Source organism: Carcharodon carcharias, chromosome 3, assembly GCF_017639515.1.
Source record: "Carcharodon carcharias isolate sCarCar2 chromosome 3, sCarCar2.pri, whole genome shotgun sequence".
NCBI classification, from domain to species: Eukaryota; Metazoa; Chordata; class Chondrichthyes; order Lamniformes; family Lamnidae; genus Carcharodon; species Carcharodon carcharias.
In genome coordinates this window covers 13,830,010-13,855,232 of record NC_054469.1, presented here as the reverse complement: position 1 = coordinate 13,855,232, position 25,223 = coordinate 13,830,010, and the positions used below count along the sequence as shown (strand labels likewise).

The window sequence follows — 25,223 nt, the reverse complement described above, 5'->3', positions numbered from 1 at the left end:
AAAAGCCATATCTAAGAATGAGGTGTTAACCAGGTGAAGCTATAACACAGGACTACTTGCGTACTAAACAGCAAAAGCAACAAATGATAGACAGAACTAAGTGATACCACAACCAATGGATCAAATCTAAACTCTGCAGTCTTGCCACACCTAGTCATGAGTGGTGGTGGAGAATTAAACAATTCACTGGAGGAGGAGGCTCCACAAATATCCCCATCCCCATGAAGGGGGAGCCCAGCATATCAGTGCAAAAGATAAGGCTGATGCATTTGCAACAACCTTCAGACAGAACTGCCAAATGGATGATCCATCTTGGTCTCCTCCGGAGGTCCCCAGCATCATAGATGCCAGTCTTCAGCAAATTCCATTCACTCCATGTGATAGCAAGAAACGGTTAAAGGCACTGGGTATTGCAAAGGCTTTGGGCCCTGACAACATTGCAGTAGCAATAGTATTGAAGACTTGCACTCCAGAACTTGCCATACCCCTAGCCCAACAGTTCCAGTACAGCTACAACACTGGCATCGACCCAACAATGTGGAAAAATTGTCCAGGTATGTCCTGTGCAGAAAAAGCAGGACAAATCCAACCAATTACCGTCCCAACAGTCTAATCTCCATCATCAGTCAGGTGATGGAAGGGGTCATCAACAGTGCTATCAAGCGGCACTTACTCAGCAATAACCTGCTCACTGAAGCCGAGTTTGGGTTTCAACAGGGCCACTAAGCTCCTGACCTCATTACAGCCTTAGTTCAAACATGATCAAAACAGCTAAACTCCCAAGGTGAGGTGACAATAACTTCGCTTGACATCAAGGCTGCATTTGACCGAATGTGGCGTCGGAGCCCTAGCAAAACTGGAGTCAATGGGGATCATGGGAAAAACTCTTGCTGGTTGCAGTCATAGCTACCACAAAGGAAGAAGGTTGTGGTTTTTGGAGGTCAATCATCTCAGCTCCAGGACATCACTGCAGGAGTTCCTCAGGGTAGTGTGCTCAGCCCAATCATCTTCAGCTGCTCCATCAATGACCTTCCTTCCATCATAAGGTCAGAAGTGGGAATGTTCATTGTGCAATCATCAGTGTTCAGCACCATTTGCAACTACTCAGATACTTAAACAGTCCACGTCCAAATGCAGTAAGAACTGGACAATACCCAGTCTTGGGCTGACAAGTGGCAAGTAACATTCAGGCCATACAATTGCCAGGCAATCACCGTCTCCAACAAGGAAGAGTCTAACCATCACCTCTTGACGTTCAACGGAATTACCATCACGGAATCCCCCACTGTCAACATCCTGGGGATTACCACTGAATAGAAACTGGACTGGACTAGCCATATAAATACCATGGCTACAAGAGCAGGTCAAAGTGCAGGAATCCTCTGACAAGTAACTCGCCTCCTGACTCCCAAAGCCTGTCCACCATCTACAAGGCACAAGTCAGGAGTGTGATGGAATAATCTCCACTTGCCAGGATTGGCACCATATCCATAAACATTCACTCCCTCCACCACCGATGCACATTAGCAGCAGTGTGTACCATCTACAAGATGCACTGCAGGAATTCACCAAGGCTCCTTAGGCAGCACTTTCCAAACCCATGACCGCTACCATCTAGAAGGACAAGGGCAGCAGATAAATGGGAACAACACCATCTAGAAGCTCCTCTCCAAGCCACTCACCGTCCTGACTTGGGGAATATATTGCCGTTCCTTCACTGTTGCTGGTCAAAATCCTGGAACTCCCTTCCTAACAGCATTGTGGGTGTACCTACACCACATGGGCTGCAGTGGTTCAAGAAGGCAGCTCACCACCACCTTCTCCAGGGCAACGAGGAATGGGCAATAAATGCTGGCCCAGCCAGCGAAGCCCACATCCCGCGAATGAATAGAAAAGGTGGTAAGCTCCAACACATATTGGTTGAGCTGAATGGCTAGTTTCTACGTTAGAATTTCTACGTACAAATTATAGATTTGAACTGTGGTGTTCAATGTCAGTCCTACCTCCCTACCTCAGCTGGATGATTAGCAGCTAGATGGTGCACTGTTCAGAGTTCCTCATTTTCTCTTTTCACTGTCAAATTCCCAGAGCTTACTGTTCTCCCTGATCAATTTTCATTTGAAATATGACAGGTTTGCACAGTTGCACAATTTCCTGAAACATTGCAATTATTATTCAAGATTTATAGCATTTGGTTTTGAATACATATACTGCACAAGAGAAATTGTGTCGGTAATGCCTGGAGCAGTTGTCATCTCAGTAATATTAACAGCATACAAGTCCGGCAGCATTGAGAATAACCTTATTCTTTGCTCTTTCCCTGTAAATTGCAATTTGTTCCTGTGACAACTCTTTCTCTCCACTAGCTGTGTCCAGGCAACCTCTGGCACTGGCTCCATCTCTGCTGAGTCCAGGTGATTTTTTAAATTTCTTTCATGGGATGTGGGCATTGCTGGCAAGGTCAGCTTTGGTTGCCCACCCCTAAATGCCCTTGAACTGAGTGGCTTGTCACACTATTTTAGAGGATAGTTAAGAATCAACCACATTGCTGTGGGTCCAGAGTCATATTTAGGCTAGACCAGGTAAGGATGGCAGATTCCCTTCTCTACAGGGCATTAATGAACCAGATGAGTATTTACGACAATCAACAATGGTTTGATGGCCATCCCACTGGGAGTAGCTTTTTCAATTCTGGATTATTACTTGAATTCAAATTCCACCAGCTGCCATGGTGGGATTCGAACCCTTGTCCCCAGAAAGGCTTAAGATAGTATAATTTGAGCATGAAGTGAGCGGGAGAGGATAAAATGCACAGGTCGAGAAGTCTACCTGCAGTGAGACCGGTGGTGGAGTGAGTATTTCTAGTGTTTAAAGTAAAAGTAAGGTCTTAGTTTGTGATAAGGTTTCTAGTTTTCTTTCCACTCTTTTTCTTAAAAATAGCTTGTTAAGTATAAGATTGATACCGGTGTTAAGAAACAAATTATTTACAATAAAGTGTAGAGTGGGGATACCAGAGTAATTAATTAATAAATTAAATTAAATAAGATAGTGATGATAGGAGGGGTGATATGTTGCTGCTGCGGCATGTGGGAGCTGCTGGACACCAAGGTGATCCAGAATGAACAGATCTGTAGTAAGTGTTTGCAGCTCGAGGAACTTTGGATCCGAGTTGAGGAGCTTGAGTCTGAGCTGCAGACATTGTGCCACATCAGGGAGGGGGAAAGTTAACTGGACACTTTGCTCCAGGAGGCAGTCACATCCCTCAGATTAAGTAATTCAAATTTTATCCGTGATAAGGGACAGGAGGGTGTGACTGCAGGTGAGGCAGGTATAGGGATCCAGGGGGTAGTGTTCAAGGAGCCTTGGCCCCTGCAGTTGTCCAACAGTTACGAGGTTCTTGCAAGCTGTGTGGACGAGAGCAGGGGCTGTGGAGAAGATGAACTGACCATGGCACTGTGGTACCGGGAGCCATTCAAGTCGGGGGAGGAAACGGGAAAGTAGTAGTGGTAGGGGACAGTATAATTAGGCAGATAGATACTGTTCTCTGCAGCCATGAGTGTAAGTCCCGAAGGCTGTGTTGTCTGCCTGGTGCCAGGGTTAAGGACAACTCCTTGGGGCTGGAGAGGAACTTGGAATGGGAGGATAGGAATCCAGTTGTCATCGTTCACGTTGGTACCAATGACATCAATGGGACTAGAAAGGAGGTTCTGCCGAAAGAATTTGAACAATTAGGAACTAAATTAAAAAGCAGTAATCTTGGGATTACTACTTGAGCCATGGGCAAACTGGCATAGGATAAATAAAGTCAAGGAGTTAAATGCGTGGCTCAAAGATTGGTGTGGGAGAAATGGGTTTCAGTTCATGGGGCACTGGAGTAGAATGGAGCTGTTCCAGTGGGACGGGCTTCACTTGAACCATGCTGGGACCAATGTCCAAGCGAATTGAATAACTAGGGCTGTAGAGAGTACTTTAAACTAAATAGAGGAGGGGAGTGTTCTGGAGAAGGGATATGAACACTTACAAAGGAAAAGGATATGTTAGCCTTGTAGGGCAGCTATTTAGATAATGATACCCATAATGTGACCGGAAGGGACAGGGTGTACGAACATTAAAAAAAGCAACAAATAGGGTCAAAGGTGCTAGGGGGGGTGGGGGGTGGAAATGGTAAAAAGGTAAAATTAATGGCTCTATGCTTAAATGCACACCGTGCTTGGAACAAAATAAATGAATTAACGGCACGAATAGAAGTTAATGGGTATGATCTTATAACCATTACAGAGACATGGTTGCAAAGAGATCAAAGCTGGGAACTAAATATTCGGGGTATGTGACTTTTTGAAAGGACAGACAGGAAGGAAAGGATGGCGGGGTAGCTTTGTTAGTATGAAATGGAATGAGTACGATAGCAAGAAAGGATCTTGGATTGGAAGATGTAAAATCCATATGGTCAGAGGGAAGAAATAACAAGGGGAAGAAGACAATGGTGACAAGTCTATAGGCCCCCTAACAGTAGCTATACTGTAGGACAAAGAATAAATCAGGAGATAATAAGGGCATATAGAAAAGGCAGTATGTTAATCATGGGTGACTTTAATCTTCACGTAGATTGGGAAAATCGAATTGGCAGAGGTAGCCACGAGCAAGAATTCATAGATTGTATTCAGGACAGTTTCCTAGAACAATATGTTGTGGCTCCAACCAGGGATCAGGCTATTTTGGATCTGGTTATGTATAATGAGGCAGGTTTAATAAATGATCTGAGAATAAAAGATCCCCTAGGAAACAGTGACCATAATATGGTAGAATTTAGCATTTGGTTTGAGAATGAGAAATTTGGGTTGGAAACAACTGTGCTAAACTTGAATAAGGGTAATTACAATGGAATGAGGGTAGAGTTGGCTGGAGTGGACTGGCTTAGGATTTTAGGGAAAAAAAACGATTGATGAACAATAGCAGATGTTTGAGAAAATAGTTAATGACCCACAATAAAGATATATCCCAGTGAGGAAGATGGATTCAAGGAAAGGGATGAAACAGCCATGGTTAACCAAGAAGTTAAGGATAGTATAAAATTAGAAGAGAAGACATACAATTTGGCAAAGATTAGTGGTAAATCAGAGGATTGGGAATGTTTTAAAAACCAACAAAAGGTGACCAAAAAAATAGTAAAGAGGGAAAAAAAAACTTTGAGGGTAAACTAGCAAGTAATATAAAATGGACAGTAAGAGCTTCTTTAAATATATAAAAAGGAAGAGAGAAGCCAAAGTGAACATAGGCCCTTTGGAGAATGAGGCTAGGGAAATAATTATGGGGAACCAAGAAATGGCAGAGGAGTTGAATCAGTACTTTGCTTCAGTCTTCACGGTAGAAGACACTAAAAGCATTCCAATACTAACTAATCAAGGGGCAAAAGATGGGGAGGAAATAAATATAATAACGATCACTAGAGAAAAAGTACTAGGGAAACCAATGGCGCTAAAGGCCGATAAGTCCCCTGGACCTGATGGGTTGCATCCTAGGATATTAAAGGAAGTAGCTTCAGAGATAGCGGATACACTAGTAGTAATCTTCCAAGAATCCTTAGATTCTGGAAAAGTCCCAGAGGATTGGAAAACTGCCAATGTAACATCCTTATTTAAAAAGAGGGACAAAAAAGAGCTAATTATAGGCCAGTTAGCTTAACATCTGTCATTGGGAAAATGTTGGAGTACATTATAAAGGATGGGATAGCAGAGTATTTAGAAATGCATAATCAAATCAAGCAGAGCCAGTATGGCTTCATGAAGGGGAAATCATACCTGACAAATTTATTAGAATTCTTTGAGGAGGTAATAAGCAGGATAGATAAAGGGGAAGCAGTAGATGTAATATATTTGGATTTCCAAAAGGCTTTCGATAAGATACTGCGCATAAGGCTACTTAATAAGGTAAGATCCCATGGTGTTGGGGGGTAGTATATTAGCATGGATAGAGAATTGGCTAACTAATAGAAGACAGAGAGTTGGGATAATGGGGGCATTTTCAGGAAGGCAACCTGTAACTAGTGGAGTGCCAATGGGATCAGTGCTGGGGCCACAATTATTTACAATATATATTAATGACTTGGATGAGGGAAGCGAATGTACTATCGCCAAGCTTGCAGATGACACAAAAATAGGTGGGAAAGCAAGTGGTGAGGATGACACAAGGAGTCTACAGAGGTAAATAGACAGGTTAATTGAGTACGCAAAAACTTGGCAGATGGAATATAACATGGGAAAATGTGAAGTTATGCACTTTGGCAGGAAGAATAGAGGAGCTGAATATTATTGAAATGGAGAAAGGCTGCAGAAAACTGCAGCACAGGAGGATTTGGAGGTCCTCATGCATGAATCACAAAAAGCTAGCCTATATGTTCAGCAGGTAATAGGGAAGGCAAATATAACGTTGGCCTTTATTTCAATGAGTATAAAAATAGGGAAAAAATAAAAACTAAAAACTAAAAACTGCGGATGCTGGAAATCCAAAACAAAAACAGAATTACTTGGAAAAACTCAGCAGGTCTGGCAGCATCGGCGGAGAAGAAAAAAAATAGGGAAGTCTTGCTAAAACTATACAAGGCATTAGTTAGACCACACCTAGAATTCTGTGAACAGTTTTGGTCCCTTTATCTAAGTAAAGATATACTGGCATTGGAAGCAGTCCAGAGAAGGTTCACTAGGTTAATCCTGGGTATGGAGGGACTTTCTTATGAGGAGGGGTTGAGTAGGTTCGGCCTGTACGTTGGAGTTTAGAAGAATGAGAGGCAACCTTATTGAAACATATAAGATTCTTAGGGGGATTGACAGGGTAGATGCTGAGAGGTTGTTTCCCCTTCTGGGAGAGTCTAGGTCTAGAGGGCATAATCTCAGAGTAAGAGTTCACCCACTTAAGGCAGAGATGAGCAGGAATTTCTTCTCTCAGAGGGTAGTGAATCTGTGGAATTCTTTACCGTAGAGGGCTGTAGAGGCTGGGTCATTAAGTATATTCAAGGTTGAGATAGACAGATTTTTAATCAGTAAAGGAATCAAGGGTGATGTGGAAAAGGAAAGTGGGGTTGAGGATTATCAGATCAGCCGTGATCTCATTGAATGGCAGAGCAGGCTTGATGGGCCCAATGGCCTATTTCTGCTCCTACGTCTTATGGTCTTAACATTAGCCTGGGCCTCTGGACTACAAGTCCAATGACATTACCACTACATCATCATCTCCCCCAAAAGCTAACCTCTAGCACTGGCTCTATTGCTGTTGAGTTCAGATCATTTCAGATTAATAGGGCCTGAGCCATTTGCTCACTGTGCAAGCTTGACACCAAACACAGGATGCAAATCTATTCTGCAGGATAATGGTTACCCTGATCAGATCATTGTGCGATACACAACGAGCTTACTCATGAATGGGCCTAAGGCTGCCACTTTCGAACCTGAAAAGTGGCAAGTCTACCTCAAATTACCCTGGAAGGATAAAGTATCTCAGAAATATGGGGAAGCTAGCATTTTCACACTGCATCTCCGCAGTGGCAATTCAAGTGGTGTTTTTCACTAACAGGGTGCTGCCATCAAACTAAAAAGATATTCTGCCTACCACAAATGAGTAATGTGGTATATGAATTTCAGTGGTGAGATGCCAAGTATATAGGCCATTATGTTCCAACAGCTGGCAGCAGAGTGTATCAAACAGCACGTTCCTTCGGCTGTTTACAATAGGCAGGGAACTGACTGTATTCAACCAACTTGTGCATGCAAAACTCAGAACATAATGTCTAATGTTAGATGTGATCCTGTTATTGGGCAGCACTTGCTGATCAATCCCAAGTGCGCTATTAATTACACTGACAACCAATTTCAGACTATCAGTCAGATTCTCAATGTAGCTCACTTATGCTTGCTAGAAATTACATATATTCATGGACAGGGACCTGTCCTCTGCAGGAAAAAGGAACATGTCCAGGCATTGCACCTTTTTTTGAATAAATAAAAGAGTGGGGGACAATAGTTCTCTGGTGTATTCACCATGGTAACGTCTCAACCAATCAGAGCTGACTTGCCATCACCCCTTTTCTCATGCAGCGTAAATTGTTGTTCCCTTTGGAGTTTTTGTGTCTGCCCTGATGAGGGCAAGACGAAAAGCTTCAACAGCATGTCTCTTTTTTTCAGAAATACTCAAGCTCTATGTTACCAAGTGACAATTAGCGACTAACTACTTAACCTCACCAAGTGCAACACCACGTACACCCTCCAAACAGCGCAACAGCAACAAAAATAAGGGGTAGAATCTGGAGGTTAGGAAAATAAGAGGTGATTTTATTGAAGTGTACAAAATGCAGAGAGGGCCTGGCAGGGTAGATGCTGAGAGGCTGTTTCCCTGGCTGCGGAGGCTAGAATTAAGGATTTTGCTCTCAGAATAAAGGGTTGGCTATTTGGGATGGAGATGAAGAGAAATGTCTTCACTCAAAGGGCTGTGAATCTTTGGAATTCACTACCTGAAAAGGCTGTGGATGTGTAGTCATTGAGTGTAATTGGGACTGAGGAGTTAAGGCTAGAATGTAGTAGAAGTGGGTAAACGGTATCGAGTATATAGCAGAAACGGGTAAACTATATCGAATGTATAGCAGAAATGTGTAAATGGCATTGCATGTGAACCAGAAATAGGTAAACAGTATTGTGTATAGAGCAGAAATGGGTAAATAGTATCGTGTATGAACCAGAAATAGGTAGATGTATTGTATATAAGACAGAAATGGGGAGGTGGTGCCGGGCATGGAGCAGAAATGGGGAAAGAGTGCTGAGGACATTTATATCAATATATAAATATTTGAAGAAATCTGAAGCAGAATCATATTGTGCCATTTGGTTTTGAATAAAGCCTCCTCCAGTTCTAGCCTGCTGCTGTGAACTAGTCCGAACGTTGGTGGGAAACCATTCTCCCACAACTAGTGCATCCACACAAGTTTAAAAATAAAAGTAGCATTTGAGATGATCTGATTTATTATCAAAAACAAGAAAATAAAACTGCATTAAAACCGCAAACCAGTAAAACTGATCAGAGCTAATCAAATTTGAAATTTATACATCCGACATTATAGTAATTTTTAAAACTATGCAAAAAAAAACCCAGAGTTTTCTACAATGTGGTGCTGGGAAGCAGCCAAGTTTAAAAATAAAACATCAGACCCAGGCCACTGCAACGCCTTCACGTCATTTAAACCCACAACCAAAAGCTTAATCAGTGCTCTCAGGAAACGAGTGTCTCCCGCTTTTAAGCTTTGTCAATGGCCACATTGTGTTTCTCTGAAAGGCTCTCATTACAGCATCCAAATCATTCTCGTGATGCACGGTTTGAGATCTGCTCATTAAAAATAAGCCTTTATTTTTAAAAGAAAACAATTTTATGGGGCTCTTTTAAAATCAGCTTTATTTATCAAATCCCACACATAATTGCACTTGCAAACCAAAAAAAGAATGCACAGGTTAAATGGAAAGCTAGCAATCGAAGTTTAAAGACACCTATTTTTAAAAAAAAACTGAACAACTGCACTGGACGAGGAACTGGACTGGAATCAATCACCAGCTATACTTCACTGCTGTGCCTGTCCAAAATTATGGTGACATACTGTGTGGGGCACACAGTGAAGCTACAACTGAATGGCACCTGAAACATTAAATTGGCTGTCTCTCTGCAGAAGCTGAAAGCTCACTGTGTGTGTTCGGTATTTTCACTTTATAGTCCTGCTGCAACATTCCATTCCAATACAGGGTCCCACCCGAGATTTTCACTTAAGCAACTAAAACCATTTGCTAAGAGAATTGTTGTGGTTATCCTTACTGCTTGAGTAACCCAGTGGCCTGAACAAGTGATCAATCCAGGGAATGCAATGTTTATAATCCCACTATGGTAGTTTGAGGATTTGAATTTGGTTTTTAAAAAACTGAAAATTAAAACAGCTGGTAGCAGTAAAAATGTTGGATTTTGTAAATATCCAACTGGTTCATTAATGTCTTTTAGGGAAGGAAAGCCGACAGTCTGGCCTATATGTGATAAGAGCAAAATACTGCAGATGCTGGAAATCTGAAACAAAAACAGAAAGCACTGGGAAAATTCAGCAGGTCTGGCAGCATCTGTGGAGAGAGAAACAGAGTTAACGTTTTGAGTCCGTAAGACTCTTCAGAGCTCAAGAGAAGTTAAAATGTGATGGATCTTATACTGTTTAAGAGGGGTGGAACAAAATAGAAGGGATAGGTGAGAGCTAAGGAGAAATTTGACAAAGCTGTCATGGACACAAGACAAAGGGAGCATTAATGGTAGTGTCAAAGACTAAAGAAGATGCCAATAGTGGCCTGTGGCTTAATGGCCCACAGGTTGTGGCCTACATGTGACTCTGGTACCATGCTGGAGTCTGAAGTGGTCCAGCAAGTCACTGAGCTGTATCAAGACATTACCAGAGGTTCAGGAAGGTCCACCTCCACCTTGGCAATAAAGGTTGGCCATGACAGTATGACCGCATCTGTAAAATTAATTAATAAGGTATATGGTATGTGACCCTATGAGGACAGAGTTTGTATTCTGTCAGACAAACTGAACATCTACGGTTACAGTTTTCTCAGCTGCTTCGTTCATGGAGTTACTGTGAATGCCAGAAACCTTACTGATCGCCCCCCCCTCCCCCCACCCAACCCTCCTCAAACATCCTGCATCCCACCAGCTATGGGCACCAAGTTGTGATTAGCCTTGTGACAGCTTCATGGGCTCACCAAGCCCAGCACAAGATTTGTAGTTGGCTATTAAGGCTCACAAAGCTGGGCTTCAGCAGTGCACTTAGCTCTCAAGGCTAAAAAATTGGGCTCGAGTCAGCCCGAGGGAGGTCATGTTGGATTTGTATAGGACCTTGGTGAGGCCACAGCTGGAGTAGTGTGCAGTTTTGGTCACCACATTATAGGAAGGATGTGATTGCACTGGAGGGGATGCAGAGGGGATTCACCAGGATGTTGCCTGGGATGAAATATTTAAGTTATGAAGAGAGGTTGGATAAACTTGGGTTGTTTTCGTTGGAGCAGAGAAGACTGAGGGGCGACCTGATCGAGGTGTACAAGATTATGAGGGGCGTGGATAGGGAGCAGCTGTTCCCCTTGGTTGAAGGGTCAGTCACGAGGGGACATAAGTTCAAAGTGAGAGGCAGGAAGATTAGGGGGATGTGAGGAAAAACCTTTTTTATTCAGAGGGTGGTGACGGTCTGGAATGTGCTGCCTGGGAGGGTGGTGGAGGTGGGTTGCCTCACATCCTTTAAAAAGTACCTGGATGAGCACTTGGCACATCATAACATTCAAGGCTATGGGCCAAGTGCTGGTAAATGGGATTAGGTAGGTAGGTCAGGTGTTTCTCACGTGTCGGTGCAGACTCGATGGGCTGAAGGGCCTCTTCTGCACTGTGATTCTGTGCAGAGGTTGACTAGGATGAAAAGATGGAGGCCAGGGCCAAATCAAGTAATGTAAAAGTCATGAAGCTTGGTTATGGTAGAACAACTAAATGTCCAAAACGGAGCCTCAGCTAATACAACAAAATCAGATCATACAACACAAATGCACAAACTCAGTTTTTCTTTAACAGTACAGAACAACTATTCGGCTAAACCAATCTATAGCAGTGTTCATGTTCCACACGATCCTCCAACACTCCTACTTCATTGCACCCTACCAACATCTCCTTTTCTCTCTCATGTACCTGTGTAGCTTCCTGTTAAATACATCTGTGTTATTCACCTTAACCACTCGCTGTAGCAAGTTCCACATTTACACCACTCCCTGGATAAAGAAACTCCTGAAATACTTACTGAATTTATTGGTGACTATCTTATATTTAGGACCTGTAGTTTTGGACTCCTCTGCTCATGGAAGCATCTTCTCTATGTCTATCCCATCAAACACCTTTATAATTTTAAAAAACCAAAACCAGTCATTCCTCGGACTTCTCTTCTCTAGAGAAAAGAGCTCCAGCCTGTTTGATCTTTCCTGATAGTTAGACCCTTTCTGTTCCAGTATTATCTTTGTGAATCATTTTTCTGTACTCATAGGAGGTATTGTTATTTTTTTTTAGAAAGAAAGTTAGCAAATTTCCAAAACTTTAGATCGTAGAAGTTTGCAAGAATTAATAGCCACCATTATTTCAACACAAAAGGCAAAAGGTTTTGCATTGGCAGAAAGAGCAGTAACAGCAATATCAATTACTACATAACATTAATAGCCTGTGGCACAGGTCCTTCTCTGGTCTGTAATGTAGTTTACAGTTGCCACAGAGAACAGGGTGAGAGCGTGTACATGGATTGAAGGCTACATTACACCCAGAAAGAGGAGAGGGAAAAAGAAGTGAGGGGACAAACGCATTTCCTTCTCTTCCTCCAACTCCCCCACTTCAATATGCCTCTGTGCTAGTGAGTCAGCAGCCTAATTTAAATCTCACTGACTTCAGTGAAAGTCAAAGTGAGGAGAGATGTAAAACTGACGGTTCATTTGCTATCACATATTCTAAACTATCACACAAAGTCAAAATGATTCCCTACAGAGTGCTGCCACCTAAATGAAAAGTGCAAAGGCACAAATCTCAGCTTGAACTTTGTGACAATTCAATCTATGAATTATACATCTAAGGCGAAGCTAGAGAAGCACATGAGGAAGGAAAGAATAGAAGGATATGCTGATCAAATTCAATGAAGAGGGGTAGGGGGAGGGGAGGGGGAGTATACACACAGAATAGATCAACTGGGCCAAGAAGTGTGCACGATAGTTTCTACGTAATCAATGTGAGATAGGGATAGTGGAACTGTGCCAGATAATTTATTTGGTGGGGGGAGACTGAACATTTGCTTGCACTTCAAGAAAAGTTCATTGAGTGAAGTTTTGTGAGATGTTGACTTGTAAAGATTCTATAAAAAATACAAACACTTAGTGTGCGTGACTTTCTTATACAAACTAGTTGACCCTCTGTAGCATTGCTCTGGGATAAAATGCAATAGTACATCAACCAGAATGCAGTGCCTCTCTCTCTCTTTTATATATATATATATATATATATATCACGTGACTCCACTGTTCATCTGATTATTTTCCTCATTCTTCTAATTTATATTCTGTCCATTACCATGGTAACATATTTTAAAATAAATTTTCTTTGTCTCCAAAGCAAAACTAACTGTCCAGTGATATTCAGTCATTGAAATATTATGCGGTTACGCGACACCAGTAAGCAATCGTATCTATGATTCAATTATGTGATTACGCCCAATACATTGTTCTTAAAAACCAATTACTGCACTCAGAACAAATGAGCACCTGTTACCACAGAAATAGCCACACAGTAGCCTTTAGTTTGTGTTTAGATCTCTAGCCTTTTTTTCTCTTCTTAAAGATAGCTTGTTAAGGATAGGATCGATACTGGTGTGCATTTAAAAAAAAGTGTAAAGAGTGGGGATACCAGAGTAATTAGTTAATAAATTGAATAAAATATGATAGAGATGGCAGAATGGGTGAAGTGTTGCTGCTGCAGCATGTGGGAGTTGCTGGACACCAAGGTGAACCAGAACGAACACATCTGTACCAAGTGTTTGCAGCTTGACGAACTTCGGATCCGAGTTAAGGAGCTGGAGTACGAGCTGCAGACATTGCACCACATCAAGGAGGGGGAGAGTTACCTGGACGCTTTGCTCCAGGAAGCGGTCACACCCCTCAGATTAGGTAATTCAAATTTGTTCTGTGATCAGGGGCAGGAGGGTATGACTGCAGGTGAAGTGGATTTGGGCATCCAGGGGGTAGATTTCGAGGAGCCTTGGCTCCTGAAACTGTCCAACAGTTACAAGGTTCTTGCAAGCTGTGTGGATGAGAGTGGGGACTGCAGCAAACTGACCACAGCACCGTGGTACAGGGAGCCATTCAAGTAGGGGAGGAAATGGGAGCATAGTAGTGGTAGAGGTCAGTATAATTAGGGGAATAGATACTGTTCTCTGAAGCCATGAGCGTAAGTCCCGAAGGCTGTGTTGTCTGCCCGGTGCCAGGGTTAAGGACATCTCCTCAGGATTGGAGAGGAACTTGGAGTGGGAGGGGAGGGATCCAGTTGTCGTCGCCCATGTTGGTACCAATGACACTGAGGACAAAAAAGGAGGTTCTGCTAAAAGAATTTGAACAATTAGGTCATAAATTAAAAAGCAGAACCTCGGGATTGCGACCTGAGCCACGGGCAAACTGGCATAGGGTAAATAAAGTCAAGGAGTTAAATGCATGGCTCAGAGATTGGTGTGGGAGGAATGGGTCTCAGTTCATGGGGCACTGGCACCAGTACTGGGGTAAAAGGGAGCTGTTGTGGTGGGATGGGCTTCATTTAAACAGTGCTGGCACCAGTGTCTTGGCAAATCGAATAACTAGGGTTATAGAGAGGGCTTTAAACTAAATAGGGGGGCGGATCTTTCTGGAAAGGGGATATGTAGGCTTACAAAGCAAAAGGATATGGCAGCCTTGCAGGGCAGCTATTTAGGTAATGATAACCAAAGTGTGACAGGAAGGGACAGAATGTGCAAACATAAAATAAAAGCAGCAAAATGGGGAAAAAATGGTAAAATTGATGGCCCTTTACTTAAATGCACATAGTATTCAGAACAAAATAAATGAATTCACAGTACAAATAGAGGTAATGGGTATGATCTTATAGCCATTATGGAGATGTAGTTACAAGGAGATCAAAGCTGAGAACTAAATATTCAGGGGTGTGTGACTTTTTGAAAGGTCAGGCAGGAAGTAAAGGGTAGTGGGGTAGCTTTGTTAATATGAGATGGATTAAGTACAATAGTAAGAATGAATCGGAAGATGTAGAATCCATATGGGTGGAGGTAAGAAATAACAAGGGGAAGACGACATTGGTGAGTGTACTCTATAGGCCTCCTGACAGTAGCTATACTGTAGGACAGAGAATAAATCAGGAGATAATGAGGGCATGTAAAAAAAGGTAGAACATTAATCATGGATGAGTTTAATCTTCATGTAGATTGGGAAAATCAAATTGGCAGAGGTAGCCACGAGCAAGAATTCATAGTGTATTCAGGACAGTTTCTTAGAACAATATGTGGTGAATCCAACCAGGGATCAGACTATTTTGGATCTTGTAATGTATAATGAGGCAGGTTTAATAAGTTATCTCAGAATAAAGGATCCCCTACGGAACGGTGACCATAATAAGGCAGAATTTAGCATTCGGTTTGAGTGAGAGAAGCTTGGGTCAGAAACAACTGTGCTAAACTTAAATAAGGGTAATTACAATGGAATGAGGGCAGAGTTGGCTGGAGTGGACTGGGAAAGCCATGATTTACTGTTGACCAATGAGATTGTCAGAAACTGACAGTTTAACGAGCCACATGGCCATGATTAGTAAATTAACCAATGAGATTGCTTAAAAGGGAAGCATCAATTTATTTCCATTTAGAAATGGTTAGATTTACAAATAGGGGGATTGAACTCGAAACAAGATCATCCAGTATATCCAGGTAATGAAAACTTAACGGTTGGCTGGCTTAAAATAAAGGCTGTCACAGAATCTAACTGTGAACATTCCAGATCTGTCAGACTCTTTCACAGTTCGGAAGCCATGCTGCCCTTCAATTTACTGTAGTCCTCAACATTTAACAAGACAGCAGCACAGTCTCACACAGACTCATATAGTTGTGGTGCACACTGGTCAGTCCCATGGGTCTTGCAGGTTCACCCAAACGCTGGGCTTGATTATATCATCTTGTAGCCCATAAAGCTCATTCCCTCAGTCACAGCCCTCATGGTGGTCAGGTTATACACAGTGGGAAAGCAAGTAAGATCACTCTCTAATCAAGAGTCTCTTTTAACATCCCATTGTAATGTGTCACAGGGCAATAATATACGGGTTTAAAAATATAAAAACAAAAAACTGCGGATGCTGGAAGTCCAAAACAAAAACAAAACAAAAACAGAATTACTTGGAAAAACTCAGCAGGTCTGGCAGCATTGGCAGAGAAGAAAAGAGTTGACGTTTCGAGTCCTCATGACCGTTCAACAGAACTAGGTGAATCCAAGGAAGGGGTGAAATATAAGCTGGTTTAAGGTGTGTTGGGGGGGGGGGGGTGCGGAGAGAAGTGGAAGGGGTGGTGTGGTTGTAGGGACAAGCAAGCAGTGATAGAAGCAGATCATCAAAAGATGTCACAGACAAAAGAATACATAGGTGTTGAAGTTGGTGATATTACCTAAACGAATGTGCTAATTAAGAACGGATGGTAGGGCACTCAAAGCCCGGAAGGCTGTAAAGTGCCTAGTCGGAAGATGAGGTGCTGTTCCTCCAGTTTGTGTTGGGCTTCACTGGAACAATGCAGCAAGCCAAGGACAGACATGTGGGCAAGAGAGCAGGGTGGAGTGTTGAAATGGCAACCGACAGGGAGGTTTGGGTCATTCTTGCGGACAGACCGCAGGTGTTCTGCAAAGCGGTCGCCCAGTTTATGTTTGGTCTCTGCAATGTAGAGGAGACCACATTGGGAGCAACGAATACAGTAGACTAAGTTGGGGGAAATGCAAGTGAAATGCTGCTTCACTTGAAAGGAGTGTTTGGGCCCTTGGACGGTGAGGAGAGAGGAAGTGAAGGGGCAGATGTTACATCTTTTGCGTGGGCATGGGGAGGTGCCATAGGTGGAGGTTGAGGAGTAGGGGGTGATGGAGGAATGGACCAGGGTGTCCCAGAGGGTACGATCCCTACGGAATGCCGACAGGGGGGGTGAAGGGAAGATGTGTTTGGTGGTGGCATCATGCTGGAGTTGGCGGAAATGGCGGAGGATGATCCTTTGAATGCAGAGGCTGGTGGGGTGATAAGTGAGGACAAGGGGGACCCTTTTATGTTTCTGGGAGGGAGGAGAAGGCGTGAGGGCAGATGCGCGGGAGATGGGCCGGAAACGGTTGAGGGCCCTGTCAACGACCATGGGTGGAAAACCTCGGTTAAGGATGAAGGAGGACATGTCAGAGGAACTGTTTTTGAAGGTAGCATCATCGGAACAGATGCGACGGAGGCGAAGGAACTGAGAGAATGGGATGGAGTTCTTACAGGAAGCAGGGTGTGAGGAGCTGTAGTCGAGGTAGCTGTGGGAGTTGGTAGGCTTGTAATGGATATTGGTGGACAGTCTATCACCAGAGATTGAGACAGAGAGGTCAAGGAAGGGAAGGGAAGTGTCAGAGATGTACCACATGAAAATGATGGAGGGGTGGAGACTGGAAGCAAAATTAATACATTTTTCCAAGTCCCGACGAGAGCATGAAGCAGCACCGAAGTAATCATCGATGTACCGGAGAAAGAGTTGTGGAAGGGGGCCGGAGTAGGACTGGAACAAGGAATGTTCCACATACCCCATAAAGAGACAGGCATAGCTGGGGCCCATGTGGGTACTCATAGCCACACCTTTTATTTGGAGGAAGTGAGAGGAGTTTAAGGAGAAATTGTTCAGTGTGAGAACAAGTTCAGCCAGACGGAGGAGAGTAGTGGTGGATGGGGATTGTTCGGGCCTCTGTTCGAGGAAGAAGCTAAGGGCTCTCAGACCATCCCGGTGGGGGATGGAGGTGTAGAGGGATTGGACGTCCATGGTGAAGAGGAAGCGGCTGGGGGCAGGGAACTGGAAATTGTTGATGTCAGGGAATCACGGTGTCAGTGGAATCACGGATGTAGGTGGGAAGGGACTGGACAAGGGGAGAGAGAAGGGAGTCAAGATAACGAGAAATGAGTTCTGTGGGGCAGGAGCAAGCTGACACGATTGGTCTACCGGGACAGTTCTGTTTGTGGATTTTGGGTAGGAGGTAGAAGCGGGCCGTCCGAGGTTGGGTGGCTATCAGGTTGGAAGCTGTGGGAGGAAGATCCCCAGAGGAGATGAGGTCAGTGACAGTCCTGGAAACAATGGCTTGATGTTCAGTGGTGGGGTCATGGTCCAGGGAGAAGTAGGAGGAAGTGTCTGCCCCTTCACTTCCTCTCTCCTCACCGTCCAAGGGCCCAAACACTCCTTTCAAGTGAAGCAGCATTTCACTTGCATTTCCTCCAACTTAGTCTACTGCATTTGTTGCTACCAATGCGGTCGCCTCTACATTGGAGAGACCAAACGTAAACTGGGCGACCGCTTTGCAGAACACCTGCGGTCTGTCTGCAAGAATGACCCATACCTCCCTGTCGCTTGCCATTTTAACACTCCACCCTGCTCTCTTGCCCACATGTCTGTCCTTGGCTTGCTGCATTGTTCCAGTGAAGCCCAACGCAAACTGGAGGAACAGCACCTCATCTTCCGACTAGACACTTTACAGCCTCCCGGACTGAATATTGAATTCAACAACTTTAGGTCTTGAACTCCCTCCTCCATCCCCACCCCCTTTCTCTTTCTTCCCCCTTCCTTTTGTTTTTTCCAATAAATTATATGGATTTTTCTTTTCCCACCTATTTCCATTATTATTAAATATTTTTAAATCTTTTATGCTCCCCTCACTCCCATTAGAGCTATACATTGAGTGCCCTACCATCCATTCTTAATTAGCACATTCGTTTAGATATCACCAACTTCAATACCTATGTGTTCTTTTGTCTGTGACATCTTTTGATGATCTGCTTCTATCACTGCTTGCTTGTCCCTACAACCACACCACCCCCCCTCCACTTCTCTCCCCCCACCCAACACCGCCCCCCCACACACACACACCTTAAACCAGCTTATGTTTCACCCCTTCCTTGGATTCACCTAGTTCTGTTGAAGGGTCATGAGGACTCGAAACGTCAACTCTTTTCTTCTCCGCCAATGCTGCCAGACCTGCTGAGTTTTTCCAATAATATACGGGCTTGGGTCGTGATTACCCACACGCTGAATGGCCAGATACTGGAATGGGGAGGTGCGTGCAAAAGCTTGACAAAGCTCCATGTAGGCACTGGGCAAATAAATCTGAGCAAATGGATTGTATATCTGTCAGAAGTAAATGTATAACTGTCAGAAGTAAACTGAATTTAGGTAATTGTTAAATACGAGACCTTGTCCTCGATAAATGTTGGTTGTACATGTATTTATATTTTAAATGCCATGTTTAATGATTAACACTAAGTCCGCCTGCTTTACCACAGCACATATGGTGGAGAATTCTGGCATGTGGCTTATTAACCGGATCTCAACTCTGATGATTGGTACGTGCTGATTATTCCAAGTCTTGCTAATTTTTGTTGGTATTGTTAATTGGAGTCACTGTACAGATAAGGCAGCAATAACCTCCTTCACATCCTGGTTTTCCTTTACACACAGGATTTTTTTTTTTTTACAAACCTGTGAGGACAGAAGGGAACAACGTCGCATGACTCCTCACAGGTTGAGCACAGAGTACTGCCCTATGGCGACCCTATGGTGCCCTTTAAGTGACACAGGTTTGTATGTGGATTTAATTCCAAATGTTCCAGCATGAGACCCTCCAATTGCTGAATGCCACCTGCTGACAGGATATCTGAATAGATTTATAAATCTTACCTCTCCAAGCAATTGTTTGAAACAAATAAATGCAAAAGAGCAACTAGTGTAAAAAGAGACCCTCCTGATGCCTGGTTGATCCATTACAATATATATTCTGAAGAAGGGTCATATGGACTCGAAACATTAAATCTGTATCTCTCTCCACAGATGCTGTCAGACCTGCTGAGTTTTTCCATCATTTTCTGTTTTTATTACAGTATATAAAAGGCTGTGCAATTTATACATTCGTCCTGTTGTTAGGTTGCAATGCTGAAGAAAAACATGTTTCACTCAGAACTTTTATTTTGAACATTTCCACGGAAGGAAACTGACTACAGATTTATCAAAATCGAGCTGAATTCACTGACTCAGAGTTAGTTTGTCTTCCCCAAAACCTGACATTTTACTGCCTTCATCCTGGTTAACAAGGTACTTGAGTTGCTATTTTATTGTCAGTTGGAGGAATCACACGCACCAGTATGTAGCTCACAAGCTCAGTAACTAATAGGCACATTTCAGTTGTACTCGACAGCTGATAGCACATTTCCCTCTGAGTCACAAGGTCATGGGTTCAAGTCCAATTCCAGAGACATGAGCACAGAATCCAGGCTGACATTCCCAGTTTAGTATTGAGGAAGTGCTACAATGTCGGAGGTGCCTTCTTTCAGATGAGATGAGATGAGATGAGATGATCTGCCCTCTCAGGTGAATGTAAAAGATGTTATTTTGTAGAATAGCTAGGGACTTCTTCCCAGTGTCTAAAGCAATATTTATCCCCTCGACTGACATCACTGAAACAGATTATCTGGTCATTATCCCAATGCTGTTTGTGGGAATTTGCTGTGTGCAATTTGATTGCCACGTTTCCTACACTGAGTGACTGTACTTCAAAAGTGCTTCATTGGCTGCAAAGCACTTTGGGGCAGCCTGAGGTTATGAAAGGTGCTATACAAATGCAAGTTCTTTCTTTCTCGCACCGTTGGTATGAATGTAAGAAATTATAAGTTTGGGGGTCTGAATGACATAGGGGGCTACACGATGACCTTTCACCTCTGGCACCAGGGTCCAAATTTAGATCAGAGTGAAATGATCCCCTTGCACCAGGTAGAAGATTCCAATGGGAAACTGGCACAGCCTCAGGGCACGTTCAGAATGGAAGAAAGCCCAGAGGACAAAACTGCTCCAAAATGGGCAACCTCACTCCGACTGTACAGCAGATATAGGAAATGAAAAAAAGATGACAATGGTGCAGCATGAGGTGTATTTCTATGCTGATGCCCACTATTGGGGTCCAGGAGGATGAAGGGCAGTGAGAATATAACCTTGCAACAAACTGTGTCATGGCGACACCCAAGAACACTTAATGTGAGAGGCGATGGCGTAGTGGTGTTGTTGCTGGACGATAGTGATCCAGAGACCAAGGATAATGCTCTAAAGACCCAGATTTGAATCCTGCCATGGCAGATGGTGGAATCTGAATTCAATAAAAATTGGGACTCAAAAGTCTAATAATGACCATGAAACCGCTGTCGACTGTTGTTAAAACCCATCTGCTTCACTAATGCCCTTTGGGAAGGAAATTTGTCGCCCTGTGGCATTGGTTTGTGTGTGGGTTTTAATCCAAATGTTCCTGCATGAGACCCTACAATAGCTGAATGCCAACTGCTGACAGGAGATCTGAATAGATTTATAAATCTTACCTATCCAAGCAATTGTCTGAAACAAATAAATGAAAAAGAGCAACTTGTGTAAAAAAAGAGCCTCTTGATGCCTGGCTGATCCATTACAATATATATTCTGAAGAAGGGTCATATGGACTCGAAGAGGCTCCACAAATATCCCCATCCTCAATGATGGAGGAGCCCAGCACATCAGTGCAAAAGATAAGGCTGAAGCTTTTGCTACAATCTTCAGCCAGAAGTGCCAAGTGGATGATCCATCTTAGCCTCCTTCGGAGGTTCCCAGCATCACAGATGCCAGTCTTCAGCCAATTCGATTCACTCCATGTGATACCAAGAAACGGCTGAAGGCCCTGGATGCTGCAAAGGCTATGGGCCCTGACAATATTTCAGCAATTTTAACTTGTCTTCCAGAACTTATCAGCCCCTAGCCAAGCTGTTCCAGTACAGCTACGACACTGGCATCTACCAGGCTATGTGGAAAATTGCCCAGGTATGTCCTGCACACAAAAAGCAGAACAAATCCAACCCGACTAATTACCATCCCATCAGTCTACTTTCGATCATCAGTAAAGTGATGGAAGGGTCATCAACAATGCTATCAAGCAACACTTAATTAGCAATAACCTGCTCACTGATGCCCAGTTTGGGTTCCGCCAGGGCCACTCAGCTCCTGACCTCATTACAGCCTTGGTTCAAACATGGACAAAAGAGCTGAACTCCAGAGGTGAGGTGATAGTGACTGCCCTTGACATAAAAGCAACATTTGACTGAGTGTGGCATCAAGGAGCCCTAGCAAAACTGGGAATCAGGAGGAAAACTCTCCGCTGGTTGGAGTCATACCTGGCACAAAGGAAGATGGCTGTGGTTGTTGGAGGTCAGTCATCTCACTTCCAGGACCTCACTGCAAGAGATCCTCAGGCTAGTGTCCTCAGCCCAACCACCTTCAGCTGCTTCATCAATGATCCTCCTTCCATCAAAAGGTCAGAAGTGGGGATATTCACTGATGATTGCACAATGTTCACAATCATTCACGACTCCTTAGACACTGAAGTAGTCCATATCCAAATGCAGTAAGACCTGGATAATATCCAGGCTTGGGGTGACAAGTGGCAACTAACCGCACGTGTCAGGCAATGACCACCTCCAACAAGAGTGAATCCAACCATCGCCCCTTGCTGTTCAATAGTATGACCATCTCTGAATCCCTCACTATCAACATCCTGGGGGTTACCATTGACCAGAAACTGAACTGGACTAGCCATATAAATACTGTGGCTACAAGAGTAGGTCAGAGGCTAGGAATCGTGCGACGAGTAACCCACCTCGTGACTCCCCAAAGTCTGTCCACCATTTACAAGGCACAAGTCAGGAGTATGATGGAATACTCTCCACTTGCCTGGATGAGTGCAGCTCCCACAACACTCAAGAAGTTTGACACTATCCAGGACAAAGCAGCCCGCTTGATTGGCACCACATCCGCAAACATTCACTCCCTCCACCACCACACACAGTAGCAACAGTGTGTGCCATCTACAAGATGCACTGCAGGAATTTACCAAGGCTCCTTAGACAGCACCATCCAAACCCACGACCACTACCATCTAGAAGGGCAGGGGCAGCAGATAGATGGGAACACCACCACCTGAAAGTTCAACTCCAAGTCACTCATCATCCTGACTTGGAAATATATTGCCGTTCCTTCACTGTGGTTGGATCAAAATCCTGGAACTCCCTTCCTGACAGCACTGTGGGTGTACCTACGCCACACAGATTGCAGCGGTTCAAGAAGGCAGCTCACCACCACCTTCTCAAGGGCAACTAGTGAGGGGCAATAAATGCTGGCCCAGCCAGCGAAGGCCACATCCCACGAATGAATAAAAAAAATGTTGCCACTGGTGGTCCAAAGTTGACAGGTCAGCATGTCTGTTCATACCATGAGCTCAGAATTCATGTAAATAAATGATATTGAAGTTAAAATGACTCTAATTCTTTTGTTAAACTAAGCTTCAGAGTTTGGATCACCACTATTAAACATTCTGTGCCAAAAATGTCTGAACTCAATTTGTTCAGGCTCCAATCAGACCTACGCAAGGACCAGCACAGAACCAGATCCATATCTGTACTACCCAACAGCAGATGTCAAGCCAAGTGCCCCAAAATGTAGCAGCATGAAGAGTATTTAAGCAGGTTCTTCTTAAACCTGCGGGTTGTGCAGTCTGTGGACGGGAATACTGAAGGGGGCACAGCTGGAACATTAACCTATCTTTCCCTTCCTGTTGCTGCTCCACTGGCTGTGTGTACTTCCTGTTTTCGTTTCAGATTTACAGTATGAATGCATTTCTCTCCTTATCTGCATTTCTTACCCTGTCGTTACTACCTGCAGAGTCTACCTCTGAATCATCAACTAAGAATTGATGTGACAAGAATAAAAACAAAGTGCTGGAAATGCTCAGCAGGTCTGTGGAGAGAGAAACAAGAGTTAATGTTTCAAGTTGAATATGGCTCTTCTGAAGATGATGCTGCCAGACCTGCTGAGTACTTCCAGCACTTTCAGATTTCCTGCATCCGCAGTATTTTGCTTTTTTTTATATGGATGTCACAGGCACAGTGTGACATTGCAATAATCATTAGCGCAGGGTGGAAATTTTCTCTTCAAGCAGCGCTGACGTAGATGGATCAAACTGCAAAAGATACCAGTTGATCCTTCTAAATTTTACAAGTGAAGTGATGCTTAGAATTCAAATTCCATTCAGAGACTGATCCGATGAACAGCCGTCTTAATCAATATGGCAATGATAATCTTATTAGCAACATCATCAAAACTCTGATTACATAATGCCCAGTGAACAGTTGCGCCTCACAGACGAAGGAGTTGGCCTCATATCAGGGATGGTGTTAAAGGTGTCTCAATTGGTTTCAGCATTGCGGAGGTAGCAAGAGGAAGTCAGCTGCTTCAACACCTAATCAGTGAACATGCTAAAAAATGCATTTCAGTATTAGCAGGGGACAAGACCAGCCTTAGATGGTGATGTCCCAACAGTCTGCCAACACTCACCGTCAAGCTTTTAGGGCAGGGGACCAGAGCATGTCATAACACAAGGAAGGAGCACAAGAAAGAAAAATCCCATCAAAGTGAACACCTATGTGCTGCAGGTGTGTGCAGGTAGCCTGCTGGTGCAGAGACCCATGGAGCTGCATGCTCTGAGCTTTTGGATTTTGTCAGGTGATGAAGTGACTGATGTCTGATGTTATGAAGCAAAGGCGATTTGCACCTAGGAGAGTAGTTGGGGGGCATAAACGGGATTTAATCTCTGTAGCGGGGCATGTGTCCCTTGTTTCTTCCGATTAGCAGGAGTGACAGGAAGGAGGGCTCGCAGTGGGTGCCCACTCATGAAGCAGTAGCATTGTTTTGGATTTCACACGTCCAGTCAGTGGTTCCACACTAAGTGTTGATTCCTGTAGGTTCCAACAGCATTGGATGTAATTCACTTCTCTGCTACCAATTCAAAGTTACTTCACAAGATTGCAAAATGCACAATGGAAGTGTCAAAAATGATATTTCCCTGGAGAGGTGTGGGGAGGGGGCGTGCGCCAGGTTGGGTATACTCACTAATAAATCCAACAAGGAATTCAGGAGAAACCTTTTTACCCAGGAGATGGCTATATTGTGGAACTTGCTATCTGAAGGTTTTTTGAGGAAAATACAATTGATGCCTTTAAGGGAAAGCTACATAAACACGAGGAAGAAAGGAATATGATGCTCAGCTGGGATTGATGAAGTAGGGTAGGTGGAGCTCATGTGGAGGCTCATGGGTCAGCAGGGGCGGTGGGGGTAGAGTTAGATGAAGGGTCTTTAGGAATATAAAGACAAAAGTCAAGGCAATGGAGCAAGTAGCAATTTGGATAAAGACAAACAGAATAGGACAGGAAGGAACAAAGTGTTTAATGGTAATAGTGCAAAGAACAAGAGTTAAAAAAAGTAAAATTAAAGATTCCAAATCTGAATACATGAAGTG

At 43.6% G+C, this 25,223-nt stretch overlaps 1 protein-coding gene across 1 annotated transcript in view; it reads right to left on the bottom strand.

Moving 5' to 3' along the window:
* arhgap39 (Rho GTPase activating protein 39) overlaps nucleotides 1–25,223 on the bottom strand; it is a 487,284-nt gene that overhangs the window by 184,441 nt on the left and 277,620 nt on the right. The window contains exon 11 of the mRNA XM_041183281.1: nucleotides 5,616–5,630. Coding sequence (XP_041039215.1) covers nucleotides 5,616–5,630 — 15 coding nt within the window. The remainder of the gene's footprint in view (nucleotides 1–5,615; nucleotides 5,631–25,223) is intronic.